The sequence below is a fragment of the Oncorhynchus mykiss genome, chromosome 17, assembly GCF_057628025.1.
Source record: "Oncorhynchus mykiss isolate SJ-2025 chromosome 17, ASM5762802v1, whole genome shotgun sequence".
NCBI lineage: Eukaryota > Metazoa > Chordata > Actinopteri > Salmoniformes > Salmonidae > Oncorhynchus > Oncorhynchus mykiss.
In genome coordinates, this window is record NC_143038.1 from 7,582,965 (window position 1) to 7,605,696 (window position 22,732).

The following is a 22,732-nucleotide window of genomic DNA, read 5'->3' on the forward strand; positions in this document are numbered from 1 at the left end:
AGAGAGAGAGAGAGAGAGAGAGAGAGAGAGAGAATCAAGAGAGAGGGAGAGAGAGTGATATAGAGAGAGGGAGAGAGAGAGAGAGAGGGAGAGGGAGAGGGAGAGGGAGAGTGCAAGAGAGAGAGATAAAGAGATAAAGCGAGTGAGACATCAGGCTCCAGAGACCTCGTCAAATAGGGAGAGAAGGAGGGAGGGGGGAAAGAACAGAGAGATGGAGAGAAAGTGACAAAAGAGTGTGGAGTAATACAAGATAATTGAAGCGTCTCCATCTTACGCACTATAAAGTAGGACCCGAGCGCATCCTCTTGAAATTCCGCTCTGGATTTGACACACACACACACCCACACACACACACACACACACACACACACACACACTAGAGTGCATTCTGGAATCCTCAAGTAAGATAAACCCTTTGGGCTACACTCAACATCCCATCAACATCGACTTGCTTAAAGTGTGCAACAACCTCTCAATCACTACTACTGTGTTTTTTTTTCAATTTCATCCTACAAACGGTTGATATTAAGTGGGTACATGTCCCTCAGTTTCAATGGGCATGATACCTCTGGAGGGCACTGTTATGTGAATATACTGGTTTGACAGATTCAGATTAGGTGGGAGAGCAATGCAGAAGTATTGAGTTGAGGTTGACAGATTCGGATTAGGTGGGAGAGCAAAGCAGAAGTATTGAGTTGAGGTTGACAGATTCGGATTAGGTGGAAGAGCAATGCAGAAGTATTGAGTTGAGGTTGACAGATTCGGATTAGGTGGAAGAGCAATGCAGAAGTATTGAGTTGAGGTTGACAGATTCGGATTAGGTGGAAGAGCAATGCAGAAGTATTGAGGTTGACAGATTCGGATTAGGTGGGAGAGCAAAGCAGAAGTATTGAGTTGAGGTTGACAGATTCGGATTAGGTGGAAGAGCAATGCAGAAGTATTGAGGTTGACAGATTCGGATTAGGTGGGAGAGCAATGCAGAAGTATTGAGTTGAGGTTGACAGATTCGGATTAGGTGGAAGAGCAATGCAGAAGTATTGAGGTTGACAGATTCGGATTAGGTGGGAGAGCAATGCAGAAGTATTGAGTTGAGGTTGACAGATTCAGATTAGGTGGAAGAGCAATGCAGAAGTATTGAGTTCTTGACAACTAACACTAGAATCCAGCATTGTTGCTGTGATACAAGGAGAGAGAACCAACTCAGCAGTGGTATGCTGCCAAAACAAGGGAGGTCATAGCAACCTTGTGATGACAGTTACATGTCACCCGCGTGTCACTTCCCCCGTGTCCCCCCTGCTCAGAGGAAAGCGTTGTGAGGTGCAGAGATAGAGCGTGGGGGTCACCGGATTGTTTGATTGACAAGGCTAACCTTTCTGGCAGCTCACCAACAACAGGAACTTTGTCTGAGCTCTCTCCTCTCTCTACTACTGATGACTCACACTAGCTTCTCCTTCCTCTCCTCCATCTCTCTTGGTCTGGCTGACACCAGCTTTCGAAGTCCTCCTGACACCAGCTTTCGAAGTCCTCCTGACACCAGCTTTCAAAGTCCTCCTGACACCAGCTTTCGAAGTCCTCCTGACACCAGCCATCGAAGTCCTCCTGACACCAGCTATCAAAGTCCTCCTGACACCAGCTTTCGAAGTCCTCCTGACACCAGCTTTCGAAGTCCTCCTGACACCAGCTTTCGAAGTCCTCCCGACACCAGCTATCGAAGTCCCCTCGACACCAGCTTTCGAAGTCCTCCTGACACAGGAACCCTGATTTCAGAGGAGACTTCAGAGGAACCCTGATTTCAGAGGAGACTTCAGAGGAACCCTGATTTCAGAGGAGACTTCAGAGGAACCCTGATTTCAGAAGAGACTTCAGATAAACCCTGATTTTAGAGAATAAATAAAAACACACCCAACAGAAACCACCATGTGTGTGGTGTAATGCAGCGCTTTTTTCTTATTGTATACAGTACGTTCGGACTGCCTACGCTGTGGTTGCTATGGCAATGGCTCTCTGCGATGAAGAGTCCTTGATCCCTGTGTGTGGAGTGTACACTCACAACTCCAATTCTGGGTGCTTGGCTAACTCGTCCTGGACCCTTGTCATCACCATCACACACTGGAGTGCCCCACTAAGTGCCCTATTATGTACCCACTGTGTTATACAGGAAAGACACAAGTGGAGTCTAGGGCTGAAAAGTTATCATCTCCATGGAGAGACTTGACACTGAACTGTGGTTCCGTGTTGACACGGACTGCTTAGTAATTACTGACACTGGATTTGGCCAGTTTACAGTAGGCCTATACAGTTTAACATGCTGTCGGTAATAACATGTTGTCAGTAATAACATGCTGTCAGTAATAATATGCTGTCAGTAATAACATGTTGTCAGTAATAACATGTTGTCAGTAATAACATGTTGTCGGTAATAACATGTTGTCAGTAATAATATGCTGTCAGTAATAATATGCTGTCAGTAATAACATATTGTCAGTAATAACATGTTGTCAGTAATAACATGTTGTTGGTAATAACATGCTGTCAGTAATAACATGCTGTCAGTAACAACATGTTGTCAGTAATACTATGCTGTCAGTAATAACATGTTGTCAGTAATAATATGTTGTCAGTAATAATATGATGTCAGTAATAACATATTGTCAGTAATAACATGTTGTCAGTAATAACATGCTGTCAGTAACAACATGCTGTCAGTAACAACATGTTGTCAGTAATAACATGTTGTCAGTAATAACATGCTGTCAGTAACAACATGTTGTCAGTAATACTATGCTGTCAGTAATAACATGTTGTCAGTAATAATATGTTGTCAGTAATAATATGCTGTCAGTAATAACATATTGTCAGTAATAACATGTTGTCAGTAATAACAGGCTGTCAGTAACAACATGCTGTCAGTAACAACATGCTGCCAGTAATAACATGCTGTCAGTAATAACATGCTGTCAGTAACAACATGCTGTCAGTAACAACATGCTGTCAGTAATAATATGCTGTCAGTAATAACATGCTGTCAGTAATAATATGCTGTCAGTAATAACATGCTGTCAGTAACAACATGTTGTCAGTAATAACATGTTGTCAGTAATACTATGCTGTCAGTAATAACATACTGTCAGTAATAACATGCTGTCAGTAACAACATGTTGTCAGTAACAACATGCTGTCAGTAATAACATGCTGTCAGTAACAACATGCTGCCAGTAATAACATGCTGCCAGTAATAACATGCTGTCAGTAATAACATGCTGTCAGTAATAACATATTGTCAGTAACAACATGCTGCCAGTAATAACATGCTGCCAGTAATAACATGCTGCCAGTAATAACATGCTGTCAGTAATAACATGCTGTCAGTAATAACATGCTGTCAGTGATAACATGCTGTCAGTAACAACATGCTGTCAGTAATAATATGCTGTCAGTAATAACATGCTGTCAGTAATAATATGCTGTCAGTAATAACCTGCTGTCAGTAACAACATGTTGTCAGTAATAACATGTTGTCAGTAATACTATGCTGTCAGTAATAACATGCTGTCAGTAATAACATGTTGTCAGAAATAATATGCTGTCAGTAATAACAGGTTGTCAGTATAAATATGCGGTCAGTAATAACACGCTGTCAGTAATAACCTGCGGTCAGTAATAATATGCTGTCAGTAATAACAGGTTGTCAGTATAAATATGCAGTCAGTAATAACATGCTGTCAGTAATACAGTGCAACAATGTTAGCTGCAGTGAGCTGCAGTTCCACTCAAAATGACTGTTGTTAAGGTGGAAACCTTTTCTGCTGATCGGTATACTGTACACTAACCTTTAGTGTGTGTGAAGTCAGCAATGTGGAAGGATGAGTCATTTTGCAGTTCCATAAAATATATCATTTGAGTGTATGTATTGAATAACAACAACAACAAGAAAGGAAGCGTGCGATGACTCATTTGTTAAGCTCCGTTGATCGGTATGTTCAGTCACCCATAAAGGCCTCTTAATTGGACATAGTTGCCAAATCAGTGACTAATGACTTAGTGAGTTGCTTAAATTCTGACATTAGTGTCATGTTATCATGAAACAATAATCTTATCACAAAACATGAATTAGCCCATCGGTTGCATGCCTGGCTAACGTTGACCTGGCAGCATGATTAGGCTGCCATCAATTAACGCTGACTATGAATTAGTGAGCCAGTGTGAAGTCTGTTCAAAGGCAACTACAGTCATTTGAAAGGTAAAAGAGTTAGGGAGGCTAAACAGGGCTTAAAGAGATGTATGTATGATGTTCCAATTAGAAAATACTGTACAGTACATCTTCACTGTTGGGTTTAGTCTCATGCATCATAAATAATCATCTTCACCGGGGTAGCAATATTTAACATCTGCCACTGGTAGACAAGCAGCGCTTTGTACATAATTTAATAGCAATATCTGACTTATGCAAATTACGTTTACATCCAATCTTTGTGAAGGGACAGGTTCTAGGTACAGAGGTACCAAAGCCAGTGAGATTAACCAGGATGAACTGCTCTGAGAGCATTGGTGACACCATTGAGAGGCAGGGAGAGGCAGTGGGAGGGACTCTGACAATGATGAATGAGAATAGTCTGATACAGACGATGGAAGATCATTGCATAGCCTCATGGGGGATGAGCCTTATGCGGAGAGGGGACAATGGGTATAGAACCCAACTAGAAGTGCAGATAGGACTGGAGCCCTAATGATGGAGAGAAGACAGAGAGAGATAGAGGGAGGGGGAAGGGGGAGAGGAAAGGCGGGAGAGAGAGTGACAGAGAGAGAGAGAGAGAGAGAGAGAGAGAGAGAGAGAGAGAGAGAGAGAGAGAGAGAGAGAGAGAGAGAGAGAGAGAGAGAGAGAGAGAGAGAGAGAGAGAGAGAGAGAGAGAGAGAGAGAGAGAGAGAGAGAGAGAGAGAGAGAGAGAGATAGATAGATAGATAGATAGATAGATAGATAGATAGATAGATAGATAGATAGATAGATAGATAGAGAGAGAGAGAGAGAGAGAGAGAGAGAAACACAGCCCAGACGGGATGTAGCATAGACTGGGAGATAAAACACTATCAATCTCATCCTGGCGACATCCCCAAAATATCCTTGAAAATTCTCCACTAGCTCATTGTCTGTCCATACTTCAAGTGTTACTCGGGTTGGAAAGCTGAAACTGTGATGTAACAGGGCTCTATTTTGGCTCCATGTTAGAGCCCCTGAGGGCCCGACCTACATGATGGAGCAGGTAAAGCCACAGCACTCCTTCAGCAGGGACAGGCCTGTCTTGGTGAATGGGGACGAGGTCTGCTGGGCCCTGGACGTTAGCCGTCTGGCTGGAATCTGACCTGGAGAAGAGGAGGTGGAGTCAGTCAGAGGATATGGGGATGTACCAGGTGGAGCACTGGTGATGTTGTAGCAGGTCAGACATAATGACACACACATTCAGACTCACCCAGACACAAGGGTATGCAGACACATGCATGCACACACACACCTGATATGAGGTGAATACACGCTGATGAAAATAAATGTTGTTCAGTGGGGAGCCAGTTCAAATATAGTTGAAGTCGGACGTTTACATACACCTTAGCCAAATACATTTAAACTCCGTTTTTCACAATCTCTGACATTTAATCATAGTAAAAATTCCCTGTCTTAGATCAGTTAGGATCACCACTTTATTTTAAGAATGAGAAATGTCAGAATAATAGTACAGAAAATTATTTATTTAAGTTTACATACACTCAATTAGTATTTGGTAGCATTGCCTTTAAATTGTTTAACTTGTTTTGGGTAGCCTTCCACAAGCTTCCCACAATAAGTTGGGTGAGTTTTGGCCCATTCCTCCTGACAGAGTCAGGTTTGTCGGCCTCCTTGCTCGCACACACTTTTTCAGTTCTACCCATAAATGTCCTATAGGTTGGAGGTCAGGGCTTGTGATGGCCACTCCAATACCTTGACTTTGTTGTCCTTAAGCCATTTTGCCACAACTTTGGAAGTATGCTTGGGGTCATTGTCCATTTGGAAGACCCATTTGCGACCAAGCTTTAACTTCCTGACTGATGTCTTGAGATGTTGCTTCAATATATCCACATAATTGTCCTTTCCTCATGATGCCATCTATTTTGTGAAGTGCACCAGTCCCTCCTGCAGCAAAGCACCCCCACAACATGATGCTACCACCCCCATAATTCACGGTTGGGATGGTGTTCTTTGGCTTACAAGCCTCCCCCTTTATCCTCCAAACATAACAATGGTCATGGCCAAACAGTTCTATTTTTGTTTCATCAGACCAAAGAACATTTCTCCAAAAAGTACGATCTTTGTCCCCATGTGCAGTTGCAACCCGTAGTCTGGCTTTTTTATGGCGGTTTTGGAGCAGTTGCTTCTTCCTTGCTGAGCGGCCTTTCAGGTTATGTCGATATAGGACTCGTTTTACTGTGGATATAGATTATTTTGTACCGGCTTCCTCCAGCATCTTCACAAGGTCCTTTGCTGTTGTTCTGGGATTGATTTGCACTTTTCGCACCAAAGTACGTTCATCTCTAGGAGACAGAATGCGTCTCCTTCCTGAGCGGTATGACGGCTGCGTGGTCCCATGGTGTTTATACTTGTGTACTATTGTTTGTACAGATGATGAATGTGGTACCTTCAAGTGTTTGGAAATTGCTCCCAATGATGAACCAGACTTGTGGAGGTCTACAATTTATTTTCTGAGGTCTTGGCTGATTTCTTTTGATTTTCCCATGATGTTAAACAAAGAGGCACTGAGTTTGAAGGTAGGCCTTGAAATACATCCACAGGTACACCTCCAATTGACTCAAATTATATCAATCAGCCTACCAGAAGCTTCTAAAGCCATGACATTATTTTCTGGAATTTTCCAAGCTGTTTAAAGGCACAGTCAACTTAGTGTATGTAAACTTCTGACCCACTGGAATTGTGATACAGTACATTTTAAGTGAAATAATCTGTCTGTAAACAATTGTTGGGAAAATGACTTGTGTCATACAAAGTAGATGTCCTAACCGACTTGCCAAAACTATAGTTAGTTAACAAGAAATTTGTGGAGTGGTTGAAAAACAAGTTTTAATGAGTCCAACCTAAGTGTATGTAAACTTCCGAATACAACTGTATGTGTACATTTTTGTGGGTGAAATCCATAATTTCATAACTAAATGCTTCTGTCGTGAAGAAAGACTTGAACAAGAAAGAGGCGTGTAACTGTCCAAAAGACATGGCCATCAAATCAAGGTCACTGACTATTAGTGTATCATAGTGAATACCTGAAAACGTTGAGACATACAATTGAGCATTTGAATGGAAAATAATAAACACTCACTATGACGCACTATGACTACACACACCTTTCTTCTTGGAGTTTCTGGGGAACTTGGACTGGAGGAAATCCGCCATTTCTTTGTCCTCCTCCCTTTCCCTGTAGAGGAGGAGAGAAAGATGGATGAGTGGAACTCCAAACTCTACATTTCTGTCTGTTCCTACTAGCGATGACTCAGACTCCATATCCTCATGCCCTGTCTTCTGCCTAGGTGTCTTCACATGCCTCAAAAACAAAAAATATTACCTCGTCACTTCCTGCTTCTCACTACCCAGAATGCCTTTTGGCGCTTGTATGGCGCCGCCCTCTGTTCTGTGAACAAACTTGTGCATGTACAGTGGGATCTAGGGTTTCACAGCACACTGTCCCCTAGACTAAAACACAGATGTTGTATTTCAACAGTAAGAAAATCTGAGAATGGAGATATTCCCTGTGGTTTGTATGTAACTGAGTCGAACTGGCTTGTATTTCTGACAGGATGTCATTGGAGACCAAACCAATAAGGGGGAGGGGGGGGGGGGGGACAAGACAGATGGAACATAGGTGGTTCAGAACCACGCTCCCATGATGACCTGGTCTGAGACCTGACGACTTACTGTACATTGGCACCCCAAGGTAATGCCTAAGCATTAAGGGATAAAAGTGTTCTGGTGAGCATGACACCTGGTTTCGAACCCCAGTCGGTCACACTTGCCTTAGCCTCTCAAACTCCACATCATCAACAAGGAAATCTCTGGTCTCCACCAGCTTGTGAATCTGCTGGAGAAGATCCTCCTCTTTCTGTCTGTCCTCGTTGGACTTGTCATTGTCTGTAACAGAGAATATGTTATGACGATCAGCGGTTAAAGTGGGATTTTGTCAGTGGTGGATTTCAAACTGCTGCCACATTCAGGGTCTTTTTCATGATGATTTGATCAATAAAATCAGATATTTATTGGAGATCATGACCCCTAACTTTAACCCCTAACGCATCTTAAGGTGATAGGAGTTTGTTCTCCCACCAGATGAATCACTGTTGACAATGGAGATATACACATATATTTATGTATTTCATTTTTAGGGAAACATTTGTTTACAGGGTGGCTTGAGTTTGATCACTTTGGTTATGATAATGTATGATTACACAGTTGATATAACACGACTCTGCTGTGCTGAAGCATTATTGTAATCATTATTGACACGACATACATTTTGTGCTTGGTGAAGAATTTAATTATCTTACTTAGGACTGGATTTAGTCTGTAGTGCTGAAGGGTGATGTAGTGCTACAGGGTGAATTTAAAGGTAATATTCCCGTGTTAGACTGCATTCACGGTAAGCGCTGCATACTTCGGCTCAATAGGAAATTATCATTACCTTTAAATTGCGCTAGAGCGCTGAACTTCAGCGATAGGGATTGAATTCAGCCCTTAATCATTATGTTACAGCACTCACAACCCATACAAAATCAGAAATCAGAAAATCCACAACAATTTACACATCATAGGATACAAAGACAACATCCGTTTTATGAAGCACAAATGATTTTAGGTCCCACATGCAGTGGATACATTTTGACAAAAGAAACAGATCACCAGATGCAATTTTCTGCTTACATTCTTATCAAAGTTCACATGTGTAATGGCATTATCTTCACAGAACCCACTAAAATCAACCCCAAACCCAGGATAGAGGGGCTGAGGGAATGTGGTCTGGATTCTACGGAGGAGGGTTATAGTGAGACTGTAGAAGGACAGAGTTCCTGCCTTGTGGTCCAGGTACACTCCTTCTCTGGAAGAGCAGGGGACAGTCTGTTTATCATTGTGGTAGAAAGAGCATCTGTAGCGAGAGCAGATTAAACAGCAGGATGAGATCATTCTTCCCCCAAAAAGTCTCAGTCTTTTCTGCTGATCCCATGTCCCAGTTTACCTCCTAGTAGCAGGCCCTCCTTACACAGCACCTGAGGGTAGAAGGTCAATCTGTCTGGATGGTCAGGATATTGTCACATCTCCATGTCACATCTCTGTTCCCCACAGACAGGTACAGTTTGTTGGTTTAAGATATATTGTGAGCTGATCATATCCAGATATATGGGCAATTTCCTCCTCCAACACATCCTACAGTCGCTGTTTTAGTCCGGAGACTGATTTCTTTGCGTCCTCAAAGGAGACATGTTGGTTGACAGGGATGCTGGTTAAGGCTTCAGATCCAGGCGGGACACAGAGACACTGGACATTCTGGAGGATATGGATGTGATCTTCAGTTTCCTCCAGCTCAGTATCTCTCCTCCTCAGCTCAGCCACCTCCTGCTTCAGTTGCTCCAATTGCTCTTCAGCCAGAATTCCTTTCGCCCTCTCCCGGGCTCTGATCAGCTCCGTCATCTCAGAGTATTAGGGTTGGGCGATATAGGATTAAATCGAATATCGTGATATTTGACATTGATGATATATCGTGATGTGCAAGACTATACTCTAATCAAAACTGTGCAGTTTTATCAGTTAAGCTGTATCAATATGTTGAAAATGAAGTCTAAATGAATTAACTATGCCTTATGAGGATTCATTCATGAGAATGTAACCATAATATTGTTAATAAGTACAACAATTGCACAGTCTGGAATGATTTAGTCATTAACGGCGCAAAGTGAATATATCGGATATCGCGATATTTTGGAGTAGCATACCGTCTTCCCAAATATTGACCAACCCTAATGGGTATGCTTGTAATCATTAAGGACTGGGGAGTTTTTCAGGATAAAAAAGAAATGGAATAGAGCTAAAAACGGGCAAAATCCTAGAGGAAAACCTGGTTCAGTCTGCTTTCCACAATAACCTAAAACACAAGGCCAAATCTACACGGGAGTTGCTTACCAAGAAGACAATGAATGTTCGAGTTACAGTTTTGTCTTAAATCTACTTGAAAATCTATGTTAAGACCTGAAAATGGTTGTCTAGCACTGATCAACAACAAACTTGACAAAGCTTGAAGAATTCTGAAAAGAATAATGGGCAAATGTCACACAATCCAGGTGTGGAAAGCTCTTAGACACTTACCCAGAATGACTCAGCTGTAATCACTGACACAAGTGCTTCTACAAAGTATTGACTCAGGGGTTTGAATACTTATCTAAATGAGATATTTCTGTTTTTCATTTGCAGTAAATTTGCAAAACATGTTTTCACTTTGTCATTATGGGGTATTGTGTGTATATGGGTGAGAGAAAACAATCTATTTAATCCATTTTGAATTCAGGCTGTAACACAACAAAATGTGGAATAAGTCTATATGTATGAATACTTTATGAAGGCACTGTATATACTGTAGTATCCATAGAGATAGATATTATTAAATTGCTATAGGGGCGATGTCATAAACCCTCAAAATTCCAGAATGGAAAGAAAATGTCAGCCCCATCAGGGATAACTCCAAACCAGTCTAATTGGCAGTAGAGGCATAATCCTAATCTTATTTAAGCAGGAAAATAGAAGTAAGGCATGTGATATTTCAGAAATTGTGTAATATAATTATTGTCAATCTAAAATATTGTCATATAATTATAAATGGAGTTTATATGGATTTTATACACATTTTCTGTATAAATAGCCTCTAAAATACATGTAAACAGATCAGAAATGTCTCCATTTTTGTTTTCTTGGAAAGCTGTGAGAGCTTTTATATGATACCATATCAATACTTGTTGCATTTACTAGAAGTGCTGATAAATCCTATATGAGCCAGTGTATGGCTGTGGATTGACTGCATTGTTTGAATGGAATGTTGGCATATTGGCAGTTAATTAGCTACATTTATGGAATCATTCCTCTAAAACTGGCTAGCTAACAAACATAGGCTACAGTGCAGAGCAACTCTTAAATGTCTTTATTTTACACAATGTTGTGTTCCAAAATGGGCATTTATGTTCAGCGTTCTCCCGTTCTTTCTAGGGTGATCTTCCAAGAACACTTGACGTTCTCAGAGCACTTAAAAAATTTACTTTGACGTAACCTCTAACCTAAACTGGGAACTGCAGCGTCGACAAAGTTAGCTTTTATGTTAGCTAGCTACGTCTGTTTACATTGTAGCCAATGTAGCAGCGCGAGCAACTAGTGCTAGCAATTAATTGAACAACTATCCCAGAATGGAAATATTGAACAAAAATAACAAGTAAAAAAGTAACAGAATTTATTTTCTCAGTACCTGTTAGTGAATTAAGCTGATATCTTATCACAGCACTGGCAAACCATGATTGACCAACTCCCGGACCAAAATGACTGATAAGAAAGTTCATGTCTATTCTAGTACTCTAATTCCTTATTCTATGATAGTATCTCTCCTCAAATTGATATTAACACATGACTCTGTTTTGCTGAAGCATCATTGGAATTATTTACAAATTATACAGCAGTTACGTTTTGTTCTTGGTGAAAGGACTACTGACCTCACTTAATAATTATTTTACAGCACAACAACCCATGAAAAATCAGAAATCAGAAGATCCACAACAATTTACACAAATCACAGGATACAAAGACAACATCCGTTTTCAAAGGAATTTACCCAGAGTGAGAAAGGTCACACATGCAGTGGATACAATTAGACAAGAGAAATAGATGGATAAACAATTTTTGTTAGATAATACTTCCAGATCACAAGATGCAATTGCTTGAAGCAGGTCTATGTTATTATCAAAGTGCATATCTGTGTGAATGCCAGTATCTCCAAATCTGCTTCGTTGCAAATAAAATTATCAGGCCTAAACCCAAACCCAGGATAAAGGGGCTGAGTGAATGTGGTCTGGACTCTATGGAGGAGGGTTATAGAGAGACTGTAGAAGGACAGAGTTCCTTCCTTGTGGTCCACGTACACTCCTACTCTGGAAGAGCAGGGGACAGGGATATCAGTCTGTTCATCATTGTGGTAGAAGGTGGAGCTTTAGTCAGAGCAGATTAAACACCAGGATTGATCATTCTTCCCAAACAACCTGCCGCTTCCGTCTTTTCTGCTTATCCCTTTATATGAGATGGCTATATTCTCTGCTGGGATTTCTCCCCCAACTCTCTCTGTTTAGCAATCCTTTCTGCTGCAACTGATACTGTTTCATGGCCTTTATGTTCATCTAACAAACACTGATAACAGATAAACTGCTGATCTGAGCGGCAGTAAACCGCTAGTAGTTTATCATGATGAGAGCAGATTTTCTCCTGTAGCTGTGTGGTGGCTGGAACCAACTGGTGCTTCTTAAAGGTAGGAGATTCATAGTGAGGCTTGAGGTGAGTCTCGCAGTAAGAGGCCAGACACACCAGACAGGACATGACAGCTTTGAGTTTTCTCCCAGAGCAAAAATCACACTCCACATCTCCAGGTTCAGCATAACAGTGAGATGGAGGAGCAGGTTGGAGTCCTGTTTTCAGATTCTCCACTAAGTCAGACAACAGAGTGTTTTTCTTCAGAACAGGCCTTTGGATAAATCTTTCCATACACAGGGGGCAACTGTAAAAACCCTTGTGGTCATCCTGATCCCAGCTGCCATCAATACATCCCAATACAGTAGCTGTGTCCACAGGAAGTAGTCACTGGGTCCTTTAGTAGATCCAGACAGATTGAACAACTGATTGAGTCCCTGGCTGCCGCCATTTTGCTGCCCCGACTAACAGACTGAGCAGCAGAGTATGAAAGATAGGTATCATTTCTCGAGAAATGTTTGTGCTTATGACACAATGCCACATCCTGGTTCTGTGAGTACTCTTAACCTGTAGAGGGTGTGGTGTTGGACAGAGGTCAGGAAGAGATCGCCTCTGATTGGACAGACAAACTTCATTGCCATTTAGTGCCATTTTTACAGTATGTCTGCCATTTGACTATCTACACTCCACTGCACCTTAGTCTGCAGTTCAAGACCTCTCAGTAGTTGACCTCTCCATTCAGGGGCTTTTTCATGATGATGTAAGCATCAAAATCAGACATATATTCTATTAGATGAGTCAAAAAGCTCTGAATATCCAGTTCCATCATATGGTGATAGGAGCAGTGTTCATTTTGGATTTAGTTAAGTTAAAGTCTTAAAATACCTTTTAGTCTTGGTCACATTTTAGCCATTTCATCCTTTGTTAGTTTTAATTATTATCAGTCAACTAAAACTCTGGACAATTTTTGTCAAGTTTTAATCACAGCCATTTTAGTCACATAATAGAAAAAAATGGAATAAATCATACCTAGTTTGATGTTTCTGTGACAAACGGTGAATTAGTTATTGATTTATACCGCTTTTAATGGCATCTTATAGATTTTATGTATTTCTATCAAATCAAAACTGGAATTTGTATTCAAAATAAAGGTTGTAAAACTATGCTAGACATTTATAGAATAAACCGTATCTATTTTTATGTTTCTATGACAATCAATGAATTAGTTATACATTTACGCTTTTGGCGAATGTCTGCTGAATATCTTTTGAATGTCTGCTGAATGTCCGAATGTGTGAATATAAAACCAACTTTACCTTGGTGCCTCGCATCAGTTCAAAAGTTTGACGAGTGACTGAAGTCACCACCTGGGAGCTGTGTGGGAGAGCCCGGCAACTGAAATACATTTTGCCAATGTGAGTTTTGCAATTTCATCTGTTTAGTCCAATCCTAAACATATGCATGCATGCAGAATATTTTATGTAATCCTCTCAATGGCGGAATTGACATCTTTCAGTTGCGCGGTCTGATTCAGCTGATCTGCCCGGCTCTCCCACACAGTTCCCAGGGGGTCACTTCAGTCACTCGTCAATATTTTTAATTGATGCGAAGCCAGGTGCCGCAACTAGAAACAATCATGTTTACTCGCTCTACTCTGTCTTGCGCCGCGGTACGCATATCGAAATCTTGTCTCGTCACTATTTCTTTGACTAAAATGAAAAGTAATTTGTAATAGTTCTCGTTTTTTTGCCCATGGAATGTCTTCTCGTTATCATCATAGTTTTCGTTTTTTTAGTTTTAACACTTTACTGTAAGTGTCCTTATGCATGCATTCACAACACCTTTATAAAATCTATGTATCATATAACGTTTGCCATAAGCTGTCAAAAGTAGTTGGCATTTGTTATGAGTCATGGCATGAGATGTTATCAAACCAGTTATAATGGGTGTTAAAAATGACTTTTCATCCTGTTTTCACACGCTCTAATGTAAATTGTTAATAACAACTGTTACTACACAGTCTGAATGACAACTTATGTCATATGTTATGTCGTGTCTTTGGCTATGCCGGATTAAGTGATATGACATGCTATTCTATAAAATCATTTCTCTGTCCTTAATATTACCTGATTGAGCTAATCATGTAAATGTAATTAACAAGAGAGTCGGGGCACCATGAAAGAATATTTATAGAGCTGTTATCTTCTGAATAAACTCTTAAAGACCTAGTAATATTTTACATCAATAGCAGTCAATATTAATCGTCACCTTATTTCATTCAGTCTCATCTGAAAGTTGTAAATTCTTAGTTATCTTCACGAACCCTGGCTAACAAGTTGAATCAGCACTACAAAATTGGGTTTAATTATTTATTTACTAAATACCTAACTAATCACACAGAATTACATATACACAGAATGAATCATACCTTGATGACAAATTACGTCATAAAGGAAAAAGTCCCTAGCGGGCGGAACAGATATGACAGCTGGCTACACAAAGAAAAGGGGGGTTGGGTTTGAGTGAAAGAGCGGGAAGACTGAAGAACAAAGGGAGAAGCGATGTCTCTATCGTAAATACAGCATCTTATGCATTCTAAATTACCACCCATTTGGAAAAGGAAAATGCAATTAATATTTACTCTGAGCTGCGCTTCGGTAGGTTGGTGGTAGATGGAATGCCGTGTTGCCCAACCGAGTCCTTTGTCCTTTGAAGAATGTCTCTGGTGGTAAATTGGATACGTTGTAGTAACGTCATTGTGTGGTAGACGGGATACTCTGTCTGTTCTTTCCTAGCCCACGTTTGCAGCTGCTGTTGCTAACTCAACGGCTAAGAGGTATCACTTCTGTAGTGAATAAGAGTTCAAAGTTCATACCATTCGCAACCAAAGCTCACGCTGCGGTTGGCTTAGTTCTGTAGTTGACATGTTAGTCCTTTTAACGTATGGACCGTCGTCCTCACATCCTCGGAACAGGAGGTTACATTTTCGTCAAGGCTTTATATAGTGGAGCGAGAAGGGTGTGTTTGAAAAGTTTTATAACCCATGTCTCTTCACAGGGGCGGCCCACTGATTGAGCAGAGCCCTAACCTTATGAAAACCCAAATCTCTCATTTGGAAGCTAAAATTACATTTCATCTCATTTAAATGTTATCAAACATTTAAATTGAACAACAATTCCATGTGAATCCGATAACTACATCCGATAACTACAATGTGCAGACTTTCCACTGTAGAGTTTGTGTCATCCTATCATTGACATCATATTCATTAAGTACCACCGCATATGTTCAATTGGTCGGATTACCAGAATATAGTTAATCCCCCCCCCCCACCTTCTGATGTTCCCAGAATCTCTATGTTATCCAAAGGATTTTCAAATGTCACATCAGTAGGGTAGAGAGAGGAAAAGGGGGGAGAGGTATTTATGACTGTCATAAACCTACCCCCAGGCCAACGTCATGATAGTTATTACATACTGCATAAGAGCAGTGGTGGAGAAAGTACCCAATTGTCATACTTGAGTAAAAGTAAAGATACCGTAATAGAAAATGACTCAAGCAGAAGTGAAAGTCACCCAGTAAAATATTACTTGAGTAAAAAGTCTAAAAGAATTTGGTTTAAAATATACTTCAGTGTCAAAAGTAAAAGTAAAAGTCTAAATCATTTCAAATGTCAACTTCCTTATATTAAGCAATCCAGACGGCATAATTCGCATGTATTTTTAAATGTACGGATTGCCAGGGGCATGCTCCAACACTAAGACATAATTTACAAATGAAACATTTTAGTGAATCCACCAGATCAGAGGCAGTAGGGATGACCAGGGATGATCTGTTGATAAGTGTGTGAATTAGACAATTTTCCTGCCTTGCTAAGCATTAAAAGTGTAACTTTTGGGTGTAAGGGAAAATGTATGGAGTAAAAAGTACATAATTGTCTTGAGGAATGTAGTGAAGTAAAAGTAAAAGTAGTCAAAAATATAAATAGTAAAGTACAGACACCCCACATAACGACTTAAGTAGTGCTTTCAAGTATTTTACTTAAGTACTTTGCGTAAGAGTCTACATACCAGATGTTATAACAGGGTGTTATGTAATTTACCAACCTTTGTGTCACATTATTACATTGATGGTTGTCATAACCATGTCATATGCCCTTATAGAATGTGCACAGACACATTAAGTAAAGTGATAATAATTTGAGATGTTATAAAATAGCTATGAATGTGCTTACACAACAGGATGATTTGAGAGTATGACAAAACTTTACCAACCAAAGGATCTCCAAGAAACATGGGAAAATGGGAGCACAGATGTACTTAGGATTTTTATTTATTTAAAAAAGGACACATTATTATTATAATACTAACAACTTGCCAAGAAAACACAACAATGTTGAAAAGAAACCGACACAAAATCAACGTTGCTGGGGCACAACAGGATATGTGACAGCTGTGGAAAAAAAGAAGTTGCATGTGCAGGCTACAGTAACAATGACAGGTATATTATGAAAAAATGCTAGTTAAATCAGGTAAAAGTAGCTAGTTGATGTTACAATTGCAACATTTAGTTGGCCCACCGATGGCTAGCTATCTAGGTAACTTCACTAGCTACAGGTGGAATTAAGCACATTTCACATCAACATCCTCTTTTATTTACACTTTAAATGCAATTACCTTTACGGGATCGGTGTCCCTATACTGGGTCGGTTGAGCTAATGTGCACTAATGTGATTAGCATGACGTTGTAAGTAACAGCAAACTTTCTTATATGGGCAGAAAGCTAAAATTGTTGTTAATCTAACTGCAATGTCCAATTTACATGAGCTATTACAGTGAAAGAATACCATGCTATTGTTTGAGGAGAGTGCAACCTCTGAAGGTAAATAATGTACTTACATTCAGTATCTTGCTCTGATTTGTCATCCTGACACGGAACTCAAACCGGCTGCGCGCGTGCGCCATCGTGCGCTATCGTGCATACATATATTTTGCCCCCCCAAACGCGATCACGACACGCAGGTTAAAATATCAAAACAAACTCTGAACCAATTACATTAATTTGGGGACAGGTCGAAAAGCATTAAACATGTATGGCAATTTAGCTAGTTTGCTTGCACTTGCTAGCTAATTTGTCCTATTTAGATAGCTTGCTATTGCTAGCTAATTTGTCCTGGGATATAAACATTGATTTGTTATTTTACCTGAACTACACAAGGTCCTCTACTCCGACAAATTAATCCACTACTATCATTGTATTACCACGACAACGGGCAACACAATTCGTCTTTCAATCACCCACGTAGGTATAACCAATGATGCCACGTAGGTACCTGCTTCTATAAACCAATGAGGAGATGGGAGAGGCAGGACTTTCACCGCGATCTGCGTCAGAAATAGGAACAACTTCTATCTTAGCCCTTGGTGTCGCAGACTCTCGTTGGCGCGCGCGAGCAGTGTGTTTGCAATAATTGACTAACATGGATTTCTAAATTTATTTTGCGATGCGAGGGTCCTAGAGATAAAATGTAGCATAGGTTTGTTTGATAAAATCAATTTTTATATTCAAATGTAGGAACTGGGTTCTACAGTTTGAACCCCTGCTGTCTCTGGCTCCACACCCACCCCGCCCAGCCATCTAGATGTGTGAAAGTTAGTGTATAAGCTAATGATCCATCGGGTATGACATTTCTGGGAGTGTGTAAACTTAAATGTTATGTTACCATATCATTTTTGTATGTTCTCTATAGTTATGTACTTGAAAATGTATCAATTGACCAATTCGACACATTTGGGCAGAATATTGTCCAGCATTGCAATGCTTCACTGGATCAATCTGAATCTTTACACACACATCTAAATTGTGCCTAAACAGCAATATTATATTATGGTCTTTTTCTTGCATTTCAAGATGATGGATAAAAAAAAAATGTAAAACATTTTTTGGGTTTGTATTTTCTTTTACCAGATCTAATGTGTTACATTCTCCTACATTAATTTCACATTTCCACAAACTTAGTATGTACATTAATGTATAGTTAAAGTGACAATGCATATATGATACACAGTGAGTAGCAGCAGCATAAAAGAGGGGTTGGGGGTGGCACACAATGCAAATAGTCTGGGTAGCCATTTGATCACCTGTTCAGGAGTCTTATGGCTTGGGGGTAAAAACTGTTGAGAAGCCTTTTTGTCCTAGACTTGGCACTCTGGTACCGCTTGCCATGCGGAAGTAGAGAGAACAGTTTATGACTGGGATGGCTGGGGTCGTTGACAATTTTTAGGGCCTTCCTCTGACACCGCCTGGTGTAGAGGTCCTGGATGGCAGGCAGCTTAGCCCCAGTGATGTACTGGGCCGAACGCACTACCCTCTGTAGTGCCTTGCGGTCAGAGGCCGAGCAATTGCCGTACCAGGCAGTGATGCAACCAGTGCTCTCGATGTTGCAGCTGTAGAACCTTTTGAGGATCTCAGGACCCATACCAAATCTTTTTAGTTTCCTGAGGGGGAATAGGCTTTGTTGTGCCCTCTTCACGACTGTCTTGGTGTGTTTGGACCATTCTAGTGTGTTGTTGATGTGGACACCAAGGAACTTGAAGCTCTCAACCTGCTCCACTACAGCCCCTTCAATGAGAATGGGGGCGTGCTCAGTCCTCCTTTTCCTGTAGTCCACAATAATCTCCTTAGTCTTGGTTACGTTGAGGGATAGGTTGTTATTCTGGCACCATCCGGCTAGGTCTCTGACTTCCTCCCTATAGGCTGTCTTGTCGTTGTCGGTGATCAGGCCTACCACTGTTGTGTCGTCTGCAAACTTAATGATGGTGTTGGAGTCGTGCCTGGCCATGCAGTCGTGGGTGAACAGGGAGTACAGGAGGGGACTGAGCCCACACCCCTGGGGAGCCCCAGTGTTGAGGATCAGCGTGGCAGATGTGTTGCTACCTACCCTCACCACCTGGGGGCGGCCCGTCAGGAAGTCCAGGATCCAGTTGCAGAGGGAGGTGTATAGTCCCAGGATCTTTAGCTTAGTGATGAGCTTTGAGGGTACTATGGTGTTGAACGCTGAGCTGTAGTCAACGAATAGCATTCTCACATAAGTGTTCCTTTTGTCCAGATGGGAAAGGGCAGTGTGGAGTGCAATAGAGATTGCATCATCTGTGGATCTGTTTGGGCGGTATGGAAATTGGAGTTGGTCTAGGGTTTCTGGGATAATGGTGTTGATGTGAGCCATTACCAACCTTTCAAAGCACTTCATGGCTACGGACGTGAGTGCTACGTGTCTGTAGTCATATAGGCAGGTTGCCTTTATGTTCTTGGGCACAGGGACTATGGTGGTCTGCTTGAAACATGTTGGTATTACAGACTCAATCAGGGACATGTTGAAAATGTCAGTGAAGACACCTGCCAGTTGGTCAGCACATGCCCGGAGCACGTCCTGGTAATCCGTCTGGTCTCGCAGCCTTGTGGATGTTGACCTGTTTAAAGGTCTTACTCATTTCGGCAACGGATAGTGTGATCACACAGTCATCCGAAACAGCTGATGCTCTCATGCATGCCTCGGTGTTACTTGCCTCGAAGCGAGCATAGAAGTGATTTAGCTCATCTGGTAGGCTCGTGTCACTGGGCAGCTCGCGGCTGTGCTTCCCTTTGTATTCCGTAATAGTGTCAACAGAATTTAATAATTCCTATATGTGTCTATTGTTCAATCACTCTGTCTGTTTCTAAGAATTTGTATGAGCCTTATTTGCATAAAATAGACAGAGACCAGTCTCAGAACCAGCCAATAGCATTTATTCTCGTGAGAGCGCTCCCATTGAACCACGAACAACAGTTTATATACAAAATATGATGTCATTGGTTATAGAATGAATCACCTCCTCTCGACCAAAACAAAGCAGGTTCAAAAGTTTATTCCAACCCACTAGCGCACTCCAGACACCCACTATATCAAGATTAACCTCTGAAGTCTCACCATCATCTATCACTATTTAGCAGACAGTGCCAGATAATGGAAAACCTAGGTAGACTCTTGCTGCCTTATCTAAACGCCCCAGAGTTAATGTTCAACCATAGGTTAATGACCCTCTCTGCTTACTCCAAACACATACAACACATACCTCTCCAACTAAGTTGGAATGATGTTTATTATGTTTAATTACTCCTTGTTCATGCTACATAATATCTTCCTTATGAATTAACATTATTAATCAGATATAATAAAACAGGGTATAGTTTAATTAGTTATAGTTCTATTTAAATGTAGATATTGTTTAGTCATTATTCATAAAATTCCTATCAAATAGTTTGCAAGCCCTGCCACATAAGACGAGCGTCGGAGCGGTGTAGTATGATTCAATCTTAGCCCTGTTGTAACGGTTTTCTTCTATCTCCTCTTCTGATGAAGAGGTAGAACAAGGATCGGACCAAAATGCAGCGTGTAGATTTCGATCCATGTTTTAATGAACAAACGTAAAACACGAATCAATACAAACACTACAAAATAAAGAACGTGATGAACGTAACGAAAACCTAAACAGCCCTATCTGGTGAAAACACATAGACAGGAACAATCACCCACAAACACACAGTGAAACCCAGGCTACCTAAATATGGTTCCCAATCAGAGACAATGACGAACACCTGCCTCTGATTGAGAACCATATCAGGCCGAACATAGAACTGGACAAACTAGACATGTAACATAGAATGCCCACTCAGATCACACCCTGACCAACCAAAACATAGAAACATACAAAGTAAACTATGGTCAGGGTGTGACACCTGTATTGACACTTTGCCTGTTTGATGGTTCTTCACAGGGCATAGTAGGATTTCTTGTAAGCTTCCGGGTTAGAGTCCCGCACCTTGAAAGCGGCAGCTCTACCCTTTAGCTCAGAGGGAATGTTGCCTGTAATCCATGGCTTCTGGTTGGGGTATGATCTCGCTGGCACAAGAGCTCTCAATAACATTTCATTGGATACGTGAAAGTATGTGAAATAATATATTGTGGGATGTTCTGCAAAGTAAGGAATTACTCCTGTAGCTAGCAAACAATCATGTTAGCATATTTCGTACTGAGATTACTGTTCTAAAACCTGTTCTTGAGTTTAAAATAATAAATACTGCTATCATTAGCTTATTTTCTCACTGCCCTGAATTTAAGACAAGGGCTTAGCTATATGGGAAATAAGAACATTTCCAAGAACAAATCCAAGAGCTTTATGTTCAAGAATCTAATTTCTTCTTAACCTTTGGCTTAAGGAGAAACATAAGAAATAACGCAATAACATTTCCAATAACCTTTTTGAGGAATATGAACTTTGCTTAACTTTCTTCACAAGTCTATAGGTAAGGAAAAATGGCAGTAAAGAAGACATTTCTTCTTAAGAGTGTTTTGTGAATCTGGGCCCAGGGGCCGGATTAAAAAAAGTAGGAAATGAATGCACTCCCTACTGTAAGTCACTCTGTATAAGAGCGTATGCTAAATTATGTAAATGTCAAAATGGCTACCCCAGCAATTTACATTTTTGTTGTAAAATTATATTTGCTTCCGTTTCATTTTAAACGTGTGTTTTTTTTTGGCAAGTTGTTGACGTTAAGTGTCATTTTTTTATTTAATAAATCCTAAGTACATCTGTGCTCCCATTTGTCTATATTTCTTGGAGATCCTTTGAATGGTAACATTGTGTGATACTCTCAACTCATCACATGGTATAAGCAGATTCATAACTTTTATAACACCTAAAATGAATGTCACTTTACTAAGGTGTCTGTGCACACTCTATATGGGCATATGACATGGTTATGACAACCATCATTCCGTTCAGTGTAATAATGTGACACAGAGATTAGTAAATTACATTACATCCTGTTAAAACATCTGGTATGCAGACTCTTATGCAGCATGTAATAACATATGACATAAGTTGTCACGCAGACTGTAAAATAGTAGTTGTTATTAACCGTTGACAGAGCATATGACAACAGGATGAATAGTCATTTTCAGAACCCATTATAATCAGTTGTATAACATATCATGCAGTGACTCTTAACTAATTACAACAACTTTTGACAACTTATGACAAAAGTTATAAGGGCTTTGTGTATGCATGCATAAGGACACCTACAATAAAGTTTTACCAAATAATTATTAAGTGAGGTCAGTAGTCCCTTCACCATGCACAAAATGTAATAGCTGTATAATTTGTATATAATAACAGAGTC

General features: G+C 40.5%; 1 protein-coding gene and 1 pseudogene across 3 annotated transcripts in view; both read right to left on the reverse strand.

Moving 5' to 3' along the window:
• Positions 1–573: 573 nt before the first annotated feature.
• The window catches only part of LOC110495114 (bMERB domain-containing protein 1), a 55,073-nt gene continuing 32,914 nt past the window's right edge, over positions 574–22,732 (reverse strand). The window contains exons 4-7 of one of the 3 annotated variants that reach the window (XM_090204646.1): positions 8,047–8,161; positions 7,381–7,451; positions 5,247–5,358; positions 574–1,757 (exon numbers count right to left, since the gene is read on the reverse strand). In XM_090204646.1, coding sequence (XP_090060772.1) covers positions 1,706–1,757; positions 5,247–5,358; positions 7,381–7,451; positions 8,047–8,161 — 350 coding nt within the window. In that variant the 3' untranslated portion in view covers positions 574–1,705. Of the gene's footprint in view, positions 1,758–5,102; positions 5,359–7,355; positions 7,452–8,046; positions 8,162–22,732 lie in introns of those variants that run through there. The other 2 variants (XM_090204648.1, XM_090204649.1) reach the window with 2 other exon arrangements.
• LOC118940366 (E3 ubiquitin/ISG15 ligase TRIM25-like) lies at positions 12,237–13,032 on the reverse strand (annotated as a pseudogene).